At 31.9% G+C, this 14,295-nt stretch overlaps 1 protein-coding gene across 1 annotated transcript in view; it reads left to right on the top strand.

Moving 5' to 3' along the window:
- The first annotated feature begins 1,484 nt into the window (after positions 1-1,484).
- LOC106473479 (nuclear migration protein nudC-like) overlaps positions 1,485-14,295 on the top strand; it is a 17,460-nt gene continuing 4,649 nt past the window's right edge. Inside the window, exons 1-3 of the mRNA XM_022401901.1 lie at positions 1,485-1,609; positions 8,524-8,601; positions 12,904-13,107. Of these exons, the coding sequence (XP_022257609.1) occupies positions 1,535-1,609; positions 8,524-8,601; positions 12,904-13,107 (357 nt within the window). The 5' untranslated portion in view covers positions 1,485-1,534. The remainder of the gene's footprint in view (positions 1,610-8,523; positions 8,602-12,903; positions 13,108-14,295) is intronic.

Here is a 14,295-nt window from a genome sequence, read left to right as displayed (position 1 = left end):
ACTGAATAAACATATATCATTCTAGAGTAGAGAAAACTAGCGCACGCCAGTTCTTAACATTAACAAACTCTTGCTTCTTCCTCCTTTTAATTTTGTGTATCATAATCCGAAATAGCACCTAGTGTTAGTTTCTATTGTTCAGATTGATTGATAAAGTAGAACATTATAAAATAGTTAATTTTGTATGAATTCAACAAAACTTAAGATTAACACTTCCCGAATTAGTGAAAATATATTCAAATTTTCATTTGGGAACCATAAAACTCTGTAAAAAGGGATAACACATGTTTATCTACTTGCGACATCTGATCAGTATTGATGTGGTTAATTGACTACATTTTAAAATTACAAGATTTTTTAGAACAGCTATTTGGATACATTAAATAAAGATACAGTCTAAGATAATTATCAAAGGGTGAAATTACCAGTCATTTCAACTATGATACTGATTTGATAGCCTTGTTACTTGTATGTGATATTACATAATATGATTCGACTGACACGATGGCATAATAAGCAGTTTATTCAAATCAGGTAGAGTGTCGAGTCAGAATTTTCTCTAATCTTCATTGTGTGTATAGTTTTGGATGTTGCATTTTTGTAATATTGTGAATTCTGAATATTTAGAAACATGTATCGATGCTGTATAAAGTGTGTTGATGTTTGAACAAATTATCTTCGAGTGACAGCATTTGTTATTGAGTAAAGAGTTTTATTGAAATTACGATTTTATTTTCTAAACTTACAGCTGCCCCCCCCTCCTCTCCCCGTTATTTTGCTTAGCCACCTTGGGCTCAATACTAAGTCTAAGGGCTTATAACTTTTAATGTTAGATTTCGAGATTTTTTGTTTTGGGAAAATGACTACACATTTTACACAACATGAGCCATCATGCTTCCATTAGATATTTTTTTTTATTTACCGCAGCAGGTTTCTTAAAGTTTCATATAGATATAACTAATCGCATTAACTCTTAAGATATAGAATATGTTTGTTTGTTTGTTTGGAATTAGCACAAAGCTACACAATGGACTATCTGTGCTCTGCACACCACGGGTATCGAAATCCAGTTTCTAGCGTTATAAGTTCGCAGACATATCGCTGTGCCACTGGGGGGGGGGGGGGCTTTAACAAAGAAAAAAACAAAACTTAAAATTCCTAAACACAGATAGCTCTTGCGAATAAAAGCACAAGTTCATTGCCAAGGACGTTACTTAGTAAAAACATTTTTAAGATGTAAACGCTGTTATTAATGTTCAATCTCATTTAGTAAATAATTATTGATTTATTTATTGCTAAAATTATTGTATTTTTTATAGATGGAAAACTTTGTTAACATATTTAATGATAAAATGTCATTAACGTATTTTATATATTTAACAGGGCTTTTCATTGTTTATGTAACTTATATTCTTTGTTATTTAGAGTTTCTCATGGCAACCCATATATATATATTTCTAGAGAATTCTTTATTCTCTCTCTAGGACTATACGTTGTATTAGGTTCACGAGTTATATTATATATATTTTGGAAAATGGCGGAAGAAGAGGGGAAGTTTGATGGCGTTTTGTTAGCCTTAGCTCAACAACATGAAGGTGGAGTTCAACAGGTAATAATGTGTATAATTTAAACCTTGTATAACGATTTTAGTTAAATCGTTTATTTTTTATTTAGTTATCTTGAGTTCTCTAAGCCATGGTAATGAATTAACACTGTATCTTAAGTTAATTGTACAGATACCGAGTGAGAGTATAGCTTGCCGACACAAGTTAGGCCTAATGCCACTCTCATGTAGTGTGCGGTTAATGAGCGTAACAAAACTGTCAGAAGTCAGTATATATCATTATATAATTATTAACCTATTGAACACATACAAACCTAAAGTCTAATGACTAAAAGATATTTGACCTACAGATTTGAACCTTTTCTTGCTTGCAATGAGGAACGAGATGATAAAAAACTTACACTTTTTATAGTTGCTATTAGTATTATAACTTACATAGTGGAAGACTTCTAATCCTATGCACGTTAAATTTAAAAGTTATTTGTACGTAATTATAATTGATAGTGAAAATCATAGAATTTAGAAAACTAATACTTGTAACACTGACACTAGCTGTTAGAACTATCTTGTAAGGTGCTAAAGACAAAGTACACTGTACAACACGATTTTAGTTTTAAACTTTAAAGTAATAGTGGATTAGTATATTCTTTAGTGATAGTTTTTGGTACTAAAATTACCTCGTATAATATTGTTTATAACTTCATACATATTTCAAAATTCGTTTGAGTACAAAGAAAATGAGAATATCACTGAAAAACTTAAAGCATATCATTCATTTCAGTATACGAAATGGTTCTTGTTAATTCATGTTCAATTATAGTGGTAGTAACTAAGTTAGATAAGGTATTTTTTTTCTGGCCCACATTTCTTACTGCATCATAATACTGAAAAGTTTTTTCTCAGTAGTGAATACAGATGCAAAAATTTGTGTAAAATATTCAAATTGCTACTACAAATTAGTGTTCGTGGCTTCATCTTCATCATCAGAGTTTGCTTTATAAATTTGTTTTATAAATAAAAGTTCCATTAATAAGTTTATGTCATTAGGATTTCACAGAAATATATATAAATATTTGTCATATCCATAAAATTCCATAGGAAAGAGAGTACAGATATATTTCAGTGCTTCAAATCGTACTGCGAGACTAGCTATAACTGAATCAATTATGCAAATATAGACTTTAAAGCAAAACTTCTCTAGTGAATTTTCTATTGAATCTTGCTGATTTACAAGAAGAAAACTATTTACAACCATTGCTTCAGGAACGGTTTTGGTTTCATTTACTATACTATGCTAGCTATCGCATAGGGAAAGTAAATCATCATCCAGTAAACTTCAAAATCTTTTTGTTGAGTATCTAGCATATCTTGTCATTTCTAAACAACAAGATATCTAGATAAATTGGAACCAACGCTATACCAAACTGAATTAATCAAGATGCATTTGTATGACTGTGGTTTAATGATGCAGAACATCCACCAAGGGCTAGTAAATGTTAGTCCGTGGACAAACAGAATCTGCCTGTGTTGACTACGTGTGTCACTGGTCCATTGTTTTTGCAAAATGTTAAGTTATTTTGGATTTTGTTTAAAAAGTAGAGTACAGTTTGCAGTGTTCCAAGTAAGGTACTTCGTTGGGGATATACTTCAGCAGCATTAACACCACAAAATTAAGGCTGTTATTGTCACAACTTTAAAATGTAGCTAATGGATTTAGAGAACACTGAACACTATGAAAGCTATCCCTACCATATTGGCACTGTTGTTGTAACTTTGTCCCCTACATAATAAAAAATCAGGTGTTTACTTTCAGGAGAACTCTTGAAATGAGTTCTGCTATTTTGAGCCCAGTTTTTTTATTATCACAAACTCTAAATTGAACGAAGCACTCTTCGACTGAATATCCTAAATCTTTGTGTAGAATAAATGTAGTCTGTTCCAAAATTTCATTTAGATATTCTGTCAGAATGGGATCATATTGTGCCAACAATTTTATAATTCCAAGAAAAATAACAATATGGATATCTCTAGTTCTTAAGCTATTGTCTTGAAAAGCCAAGACTCTCTCCATGAGAAAAAAAAGTGTGCTACATCTAAAATTTATTTGAAATTCTTTTCCATTTTTCACACTCGTTCAAATTCCATCTCTCAATTTGAATTTGAGATGGCGATGTAGTTATTGTGACAGACATTCGATTGAATATAAATTTTATAGGTTGAGTATTAGTTTTGACAGCTTCCTTTCATTTCATTGCCTGTTTTCATTTTGTAGCACCAGGTACATATACACTCTTCATCTTATTTAAAATATTGAAAAAAAAATAGTTTTAGGTTTTTTTATTTTGCTCCTTACAGTAGCATACAAATTATTTGAAACAAAAGAATTAACACTTGGTATTTAGTAGGAGACTCGGGAATCTCCCTCCATCTCGGAGAGTCCGTAATGAAGTTGCTGGTACAAAGAAAGACTGTCATTTTGTAGTGAAAATGATGTTAGAAACTGTTAATCAGAAGAGCTGTTGAACAAGTATAAAGATCATAATCAGAGGGTTAAGGAATGAAGTGGAAGGTTGGCCCTTTCAGGTGTTCTTTGTCGGTCTAAATGCAGGAATGACTTTGGAATTCCATATCGGTCATAAGGGTTGAGTTCAAAGCTTAATTCGCTAGCCACAAATTTGAGATAGTTTACACATTTGAAGGTTTGTTGACAGCATTAAAGCAGTGAGAAACCTTTTTTTAATCATGCTAACAGAAACCATTTCACAGTGTTCGAACAGTAATCATGCATTAAATATCACTAACGAGGAAGACTTGAGTGTTTAATTTATGTAATGCCCATTATTTAATAGGAAGTAGTTGTATTGAAAACCCACACTCTGAAAGCTTAATCTGTTTATTGGAGTACATGTTTTAGTGAAGCATAAGGGGGAGGGGGTATTAGGTTTAGCATCTACAATGCATCATTTGAATGTACTGATTATTAATGTATAATATATAAGTGTTATTTTGAACAATAGATTCTTTTCCTAGGTGCACTGTCTCTCTAACTTTGTTATAGTTGAAGTTTAGTATTTATTTTTCTTATCAAAATGTTACTGTTACTAAATTCTGTTTTGCTGTTTATAATTATTTTTATTGTTATTCTTTATTCATTTGGGATGCCTTTATCCAAGGCATATGGTTGATTAATCATCAATGTTGTTGCGAAGAAATCCCACTTTTTCTTGTAATTCATTGCTATATATGAAGGTCAATAGGTTTTTTCTCTAACTGAAGTGTTAGTGATACTCTGTTCAGTTTTGCTGTTTATATATTAATATGTTTAATCGGGTATGTTTAGTTAATCAAAAATTTTAGGTTAAAAAGACTGTGACAGTTACCATGTTTAAAATTGTTTAAGTAAGCTGCATTTCTTTTAATTGGTTGCATTAGAATGCTTTTGGAATACGTGCTTACTGTATGTAGTTTTATGAATGTCACACATAGTATCAAATACATGTACGTAAACTTGCATTTTTAGTTTTATTTAAATTATGAAAATATGATTTCTTTTAATGTATGTATTCAAGGGTTAAAATAACTGGTATCACAAAATGCGAAGCAAAACGGGCCTTGTACAGATCGATTTTAACCTTGTGTTGTACTTACTGCTAATCGATAAAAGAGTGGTGTAATAAAAGTAATAAAATAGTCAAAAAAATCATGTGAGCTTGGTACTGTTATGTAGAAACAGGCCACAAATTGTAGAAAAGGAAGTGGAACCTGATAGAATGTTGGCATCCTAGCAGCTGCTCAAATGCTGTCTGTTGTCACATGGAATATTGGGCTACGAATGAAATCAACACAAAAGATAAATGAATCTTGACAAATATTACAAAATTATCATTTATAGTGTATTAATTATTCCCGAAAACACTTCTGAGCCCATTATTAAAGATTTCCATAGCATGGCAAAAAGATGCCATTGAAATCTCACATGCCCTCTCAGCACTGAAGGATTTTAATAATACTGTAGTTTTTATAAAAAACACAAGATTGGGGTTTCCCTCCTGACTCTAATATGGCAAACATTCTTCATAATGCTGCTTCCATATAGACTCTGAATGGATCAAAATGTAGATTTTTGTTCTCGGTAATTTTCAGACTTCTCCATCAAAGGTTTGGAAGATAATTTGTAACTTTGACTAGGATGAATTCCCTAACATAACAAAGTTAGTGACAATTTTGAGAGTAATCCAATTTAAAAAATGTTTCAGCAAAATGGGCAACATCAAAACTGATTGAAGAACCAGACTTGCTGCTAACACTCTTGAGCACCTTGTGCAAATTACAAATATAGGACCCACTGATTATGACTCTAAAGATGCAGTAAACATTTCTTTTTTTAGAACATCAAGAAAATATAATTTCCAACCATATGTAAATAGACCTAAGCTCAACAGCACAGACCCAGTGGTCCGAAGTTTCTCAACCAGCAGTGCACCCAGCAGCGGCCTAACTGAAGTTAACCAGAAGGATATACCAACTGAAGTCGAATTTGTCTGCCACAGGACTGTCAGTCAGTATGACCACATATTAAGTGACTATTTTTGAGATACGATGAAAAAAAAGTTTATCATCATTTTGATATTTTTTTGTGATGATTGAAACTTTTATGTATATTTGTCTTATGATAATTTCTATTTCACTATCATTATGATAGTCAGGAAGTTTTAGCAGACACAGTGACAAGTCTGATGGCTACCTTGTTATATCTAGCATTGCCTACCATCTAAATCTGTTTTATATTCCTCTGACTGGTATTGTTACAACAGTGGAAGTCATGTGATTTGCGTGATGAGTTTCTCGAATGATCGGGGAAGTCCGAGTGTGTTCGAGATGCTCTCCATTAGAATATAAGCCTGGCAGAGAAAGCCAGTGGAGGAATAAATTGTGTGTGTTTTGCACTCATCGAGAGCGAAGTTAATGAGTTTGTGAATCGCTGTGATTTATAATATGTATCATAAAAGTTGTTAAGTTTAAAGTGACGAGAAACGTACTGATTGTGGAACTACTGTGTACTAAAAGTTTGTATCGAGGAAGAATAAACTAGTTTAATCAAGAAAGGACTTGTATCGCTGAAGATCCTCGGAAATAATTTCTACTGAAAAAAAACAAACAAGCAGATATGTAAGAGTATTTTCTTCACCTCAACTAAGCTCCCATGGATGGAATATGACAACAAAGAATGATAATGGAAGCATAATTTTGAATTTCAATTTTATTATATTGTTTCTATTGGTCCATATAGGCCTTCCAATATATTATACTAAATTTTAAAATAAAAATAAAACACTCAAGCCTGTATTTATCAAATCTTCCATCAAACACCTTGAACCTACCGTATCTGAAGGTAACTCCTTCCAAAGGCCAACCACACTTTTAGAAAATTAAAGCTGTCTTAGCTGAAGATGACTCCTATCCTGCGAAAATTTATATTTGTGTCTTCTCATCCTATCATTCTTAAGTATGAAAAAAGAAGATGCATCAACTCTGTCACTTGCTTTAACTCTTTCGCAAGAGGTGCCCCCTTTAAATGCTTTTCTGTGTTACATTCAAAATTTAATTAAATACCTTTAATATATATGTATGTGAATGAAATTAATATTGTAGTATATGTTATGATTTGAAGTTTTATTTTATCTAAGTTTTAAATTATTTATTTCTAAATAAACTGCTTAAAACTGTCCAGATGTATTGTCACATTATCAATGAGCTATTAAAATTCTCTACCTTGGCTCTCTGTTTCGTCAGTAATACAATGGTAGTTGAATAGAGGTGCATCCAGACAATAAGATGTTTATATAATCTTTTAACTGTCCAGTTGTCATCATGGAGTGTGTGGAACTGATTGTAGTGTTGTTGGCTGCTTGATCGACTATAGCATTTATGGTTGTTTTTTACCTAAATATGTTATAGCGAGAGATACAGTCTACATTCTATTTAGGTCTTACTATTACATTATAGTTAATTATGTATTAGTTATGTCTTTTTGCGGAAGGGTTGTGGACGTCTTCCAAGGAAGCTGTAATATACCGTTGACATGTGTCGAGATGAATAATAAGCTTGCCACATTTCATAAAGATACACTTTGTAAACTTGGAATTATTGTCAACACTACTTTTCCAATACAGGGTTGGGTCAATGAACTGATCCCATGTATGCAACATTCACATATAAGACAATTTAATTTTTCTAGCAGAGTGTTGAAATAAGTTCTTATTGGCTGGCATTGGTGGAGCACAACATCTTACAAAAGCATTAGAAAGAAGTCAGTAATTTCATGAAAAATAAAGGGTGGGTTTAAATTTTCAGTTTTCTCAAGGGTGGACAGCCTTGAAGGACCAAATATTCACTTATTGTCCATTTGTTATTTTCATAAGAAAATTAAATGGTTTATGTGAAAACTCTTAATATTAGATATTTGAAAACCCGACAAATGTACTTTAAAATGATATGTTGATACTTTATGAAGACCGAGATGTAACTAATAGCATTTACAGTAGAAACAAAAGTTAAGGAGTGTAAAGGTCTAGTACCAACTGAAGTGTTCTTAACAACATATGGTTACTGATTAATCTTTAACATCGTTTTGCCTTATCACAAGTTGCTGCATCACAGGTTAACTCAAAATTAGAGTAATCTTTTCAGCATTGTGTTTTGTAATACACAGAATCCCTCCCCCCCAAAAAAAAATAAGTCTAATGAAAATACTATGCAATAAAATTGTATACTGTGGATATGGTTTTGTATTAAGTAAAGCTTGTGTGTTTTTTGTTGTTTTTTTTTACAAGAGTGAAATGTAGTAAATGAAAAACCGTAATATTATCAAATAGTGAAATATGTCTGTTTACTTCCATATCTCTTGTTCTACAAATAAATTTACTTGACTGTGTTTTTTACTTATTTATTTTTTTCAGTTGCTGGATACCATTTTTGATTTTCTTGCGAGGAAAACTGACTTCTACACGGGAGGAACTACGAATGCTGCTAGAAAGGTACAAGTTTATTCAGCATTTCCCCTATTCCCACTTGTACGATCGTGGTTGGGTAAACTAGTTTTCGTTTTTATTGATTGGCTATAGTTTTTGATGCTTGGTCCTCCCTTTTTTTTAACCCTATGTGCACGAGTAGGGTCAAAGTTCGAATGTCACTACTTTTTACAAAGTTACATTCAAGATTTTATTAAACAACCTTATTATCAATGTATGTCAGTACATTAGGCGTCAAAACATGGTTTATAATTCAAGACTTAGTGTCAGATAAATTCTTCGTATTCACTTTTATCCATTACGTGACAATTCTTTGCGTTGAATCGTCCATTTTAGCTTTTCTTTATTCATCTTTATGATCTTCTTAGTACCCCGCAAATTACGCTCGTACTATAGATATTTCCAAGCAAAATTATGTATTTTTTGGCTCTTTGTTATTTACTGAAATACAAACAAATAAGTGAACCCCTACATACCGTATCCCTGCTATCATATCTTGTTTTTTGAAAAACATCGATAATTTGGTTATTAGATTTTCTTATACTCAGTTGAAAGCAAGGACTCTACTTTTTATTTTTTCTACAAGGCTAGGTTATTGAACTCACAGGTTTTGAAAACTAGTTTCAATTTCTTTCTTTGCCTTTGTTTTAGTTCAGCTCAGTCAGGTAATGTAATTTTTTAACCATTTATGTGTTAATTTAAAAGCCAGTTAGATTGTTAGTAATTTTGTGACATTCCGTTTTTTGTGCTAGACGATATTTTTATATTTTAAATTGCATATATATATATATATATATATATGATTTTTGAAAGAAAAATCGTATGTGAGACAATACCAGCATTATGAAAACAAGGACCTCATGGACTTTGTTAATACAAGTAAAAATATGGAAAATTCAAATTTCTTTACTTTTTTTTTATTATTAATATTTCTATTTGGCCTGGCATGGCCAGGCAGTTAGGGCACTCAACTTGCAATCTGAGGGCCGTGAGTTTGAATCACTGTCCCACCAAACATGCTCACCCTTTCAGCCGTGGGGCATTATATTGTGACAGTCAATCCTACTATTCATTGGTATAAGAGTAGCCCAAGAGTTGGCGGTGGGTGGTGATGACTTGCTGTCTTCACTCTAGTCTTACACTGCTAAATTATGGACGGGTATTGCAGGTAGCCCTCGTGTAGCTTTGCGCAAAATTCAAAACAACCAACCAATATTTCTATGTATTGTTATAAATGTAACTAAAATATAAAAATTATAAACTTTTTGGGTTAGATAAAGAAAAGATTAATTGAAAAAAATTAAATGAAAAAAATATCTCCTCAAGCAATGCATGCGAGCTGCTTCTCCATGATGTAATTCAGTACTTTGTTTAAACTAATTTGCACTAAGCTTTCGCTGGATAATCTATTGCTTTGTTATGCTAATTGTAATTGTCTGTTACAATCGGTAGTCATTCTAATTAAAAATTATATGTTGGTTTAATTTCATATTTTTCAATTTTCACAAATGATTTTGCTACGAATCATCTTGCATTCAGACTTTTCAGAATCTGACTCAGTAGAAGAATCTTTAGTAGAAATACTTTTTTCCTAAGCAATAGGCCTCCCTCTCTGCATGCAGTAGCTATTCCTCTCGTGTCTGCCTTCGAGATTTTACTTTTCCCACTAGCCTTGAGCCGTTTCCCACCTATGACACGTTATAGTATGATTTGCACGAGTTCATAATGTAACCAACATGTGATAGTAACACTCCACAAATAGGAGGGCAACACATCCTCCGTGCCTAGTAGATCCCCATAAACACTTGCTCTTGAAATTATCTTAATTCATATCCTCAGCACTGTCTTTAACAAGTGTATTTCTTTAACTTTAAAGTTGATCAATTTTGTGAGATTTGCCCTGCCTTTTCACAGTGTTAAAAAAAAATGGCATGAGAAAAACATTGCTTTATAAACCTTAAGACTTAATAAAAAAATTTGATATTTTGCAAATGAAAGCATTGATGTTTACTGATAATCTGCCAAATTTTGCTAACATTCGCTTACTAATTTAAGAGTTATAGCATGAAAACTATAACAAGCACAACATGGTTATGAGGTTGGTCCGAGGGACCGACCCCGTGCCGAGAGAGTTAAGAGACACAAGAGAAACACTGTCCTGAACAAGTAATGAGGAAAGAAGGCATAAAAGCATCCATGACATGATAAACTATGGCAGTGATGTCTTCTACAACCATAAAGCCTTTAGTGACCACAGACATCATACGGTAGTGTTAGTGGATGTAGGAGTAACCATCACTTAAGAATTTATGGTTATCGTAGCAATTTTTAAGCTCAAAAATTGTTTTTTGTTTAAATTATTTAGTGCTGATGTAGCTTGAAATCAAAGTTAAAACAAATAAAAAGGAAAACAAAGAAAACTTCTATCTATCATGCAAAGTAATTTTCATTTTAAGATTAAAAATATTTTTATGCATCAGAAAATTTTCAAATTTAACATGCGAAATCTTTATAATGTCCAGATAGTTATCAAACATTTCTTAAGAAAAAACTTTATATTTTATCTATTATATTCAGTAATTAATCTCTGTACGGGTTCAGTAGATTTGATCGATCTTGCAACCACCATAAAAGAATTAAGAAGTAAATATAAATTATGCCTCTTTTATTCTAGAATGAACACAAATTATAACACAAAAACATAAATGTTTAGACTAAATTTCATAACACTATATGCTGACTTGCATTTGGAATTTGAGTCATTTGGGAGTTTTTCTCACCTCATTTGCCTGGTGGGCTCAACTTTTTTTCTTTTTTACATTTCTGAAATATGGAGCTTATTTTTTCCAAGGCTGTCACGTCTCCTTTTCTTGCTATGTGTAATTTTTTGGAGACTAACTTTTTGGAATCCACTTCCTCTGGATGTGCCCTTTTGCATTTCCTTCAGTGGACTCTGTCAGATCAGTGGAATATGCCCTGTGATTCATTGTCTTGGAGGGTCTATTGTTTCCACATAATTGAGCATTCATCTTCCTCCATCTTGTTTGGATTTAGTCATTTCTTATGACATGCAGTTTATTAATTTCTAAGAAGCAGTAGGAACAAATTAGCTAGTTTGTGTAGAGTGACAAACAGCACATGTGAAGTTCTGCATCTGTACACGGATAGCTGTTTTTTCTTTCTTGTCAAATATGCATTTCAAAATATAAAAACTGTTTAAATAACTAAATAGAATGTCCAAAACCAACTGTAATGTAACTAATCTATAAATAGTTTAAAAAAATCATTAATCAAGCATTTTCTCTTGGCAAATATCATTGTTGAACTCAAAAGGATAGTTGAAAGATTGAAATAGAAAATGAGCTCCTTCTGTTGGTTATAAAGATGTATGTGTGTTTTTTAAAACTGCCTTGAAAGTTAATGATAGGTTGTTTTAATTAATTTTGAAGATAACTGTGTAAAATTTTGTGATATGTGCTCTTTCACGTGTCTGAAAAAGAGGGTTACTTAACCCTGCATTAGTCTTCATAGACCCCCAAATATTTTGTAAACATTGTAGCCAACAGATGGAAGCACGTACACATTTGTTGTTCTCGATACCTTCAGTATGCGGCTAGTTTGTGTTAAGTTGTTACACTTAGTTTAGGTGGTAAAAAACAAACAAGTTGTAATATTCAATGTTCATTTATTGATTAATAATGGAAAAGATTTTGAGTGTTAGTGTGTTTTGTTTCCAAAAATAATACTGTATTATTATTTAAATATTTTGAAATTAATTTTTTTATGTTGGACCCCAGAAAAGTGACTAGAATATATTTCCAGGAGACTAATACACGATTAAATGTTGAATAAAGCTTTGTAAAACATCGTGACTTGTGCAGAATAAGCCAGACCTCTCCTTATAGGGTTAATTAATTTAATCCTTTGTGCATTCTCATGTTTCTGAAGTAAAATTATATGCCGTTATTGGCTAATAAGAATGAACAACAAATAGAACTAGAGATGCATCAGACCAAGTATTTGTGAATGCTATTTTAATATGACATGTATTGAAATAAATATTTTTATTTAAATTGATTTGGTCACTGGGATTTTGCATCAGATTAATGGGACATCTGTTATATTTTGTCAGTACTTGAGTTATTGTGCAATTATTAAAACTGAAACTTAAAAGATATCAAGATAAATTTAATAAATCAGAATTATAAAATACATTTTAAATATTTTGAAAAAATATTGTAGTATCATGTTTATTCAACAACATTTGGAATGTAAGCCAAGTTTTAATTCTGTTGATATTGTTTCCAGTTGATCCTTGATCGGTTTGAAAAGTACGAGAAAATAGCTAAAGCAGCTCAAACCAAAAAAGAAGAAGAAAGAAAAGCAGCTGAGAAACGAAAACAAGAGAAAAAAGCGCAAAAAGCCAAGGAAGAGCTAAAGGTTGACGAAGAACCAGCAATTAAAGAACTTACAGATGAGGAGGCTGAGAAACTGCAGAAAGAATTAGAAGAGGTTAGATGTTAAGCAGAGTGTAATTTGTCAGCGCATGAAGCATTACATAGTAGTTATGTCACGTGAATCAGATACTTTATAATCATTTTCACTGGCAGTCAAAACAGCAAGCAAGCTGTTACTTTATTTTTTTAATAGCTACTTCAAAGGAAAAAGCATTGATGTTTTTCGTACTTTGAAAGTGTGATTAATTGTATTTTACATATTTTTTTCCCAGTCAGGATTAAGAACATTATGATGTTTGCTTCCTGAGTAAAAATCGACTTTTAAACTTAATCGTGATGTTGCCCAGTTACAGCACTTTTATACTACTTCTACTTTGATCTCTGTGTGAGTTTCTTCTGAATTGGAAAACATATACAGTTGAAAAGAATGGAAAAAGATCTTTCATTGCATTTTTAGATCAGTAGTTCCTAGCTTCTCATATAAGGAACTATATCATGACTGCTGAGGTTGAGATGTGCCAAGAGCAACAGCGATCTTGCATTGAATCATGCCTCCCTGCAACATCCTAACAACCCTGTTATGTTTTGCAGAGGAAAGATGATGCCTTTGACCTAAATGAGGCATTTTCTGCACTGCATAATCTCAAATTAAGGACCTCACAATTTCACTGTATGAACTTTCAATTTACACTGCATAATCTCAATCAGACCAATTTTAGCATGCAATAATCAGTAATCTCAAATTAAGGACCTCACAATTTCACTGTATGAACTTTCAATTTACACTGCATAATCTCAATCAGACCAATTTTAGCATGCAATAATCAGTAATCTCAAATTAAGGACCTCACAATTTCATTGTATGAACTTTCAATTTGGAGGTATGGCAGTGAGGGCTACACTGTCTTAAAGTTACAAGGGTTAAATTGGTAATGTTTTGTTTAAAACTATTTCACCTTTACTCCTAGGGGTCAAGCGCATTGTTATTATGCTACAATATTCAGGGAAATATAAACACTAATGTTTTCATTTGATGGACACTGAAATCATCCCAGAATCAAAATTTGTGATTTATTTAACATTTTTATGTATATGATTAATTAAATGAAAAATTTTATTGAATAAATTTCTACTTTAAATTATTTAAAAAACAATTTTAGAAGAATGGCTTACAATCTTTACTTTCTATAATTATTTAATTCAGTCCGTTAGTAATTCCCCCCCTGGGTAGGATACATCTGCT

Source organism: Limulus polyphemus, unplaced genomic scaffold (genome assembly GCF_000517525.1).
Source record: "Limulus polyphemus unplaced genomic scaffold, Limulus_polyphemus-2.1.2 Scaffold6207, whole genome shotgun sequence".
NCBI lineage: Eukaryota > Metazoa > Arthropoda > Merostomata > Xiphosura > Limulidae > Limulus > Limulus polyphemus.
Note: the sequence above shows the minus strand (reverse complement) of the source record. Positions and strands in the feature narration are given on the sequence as shown.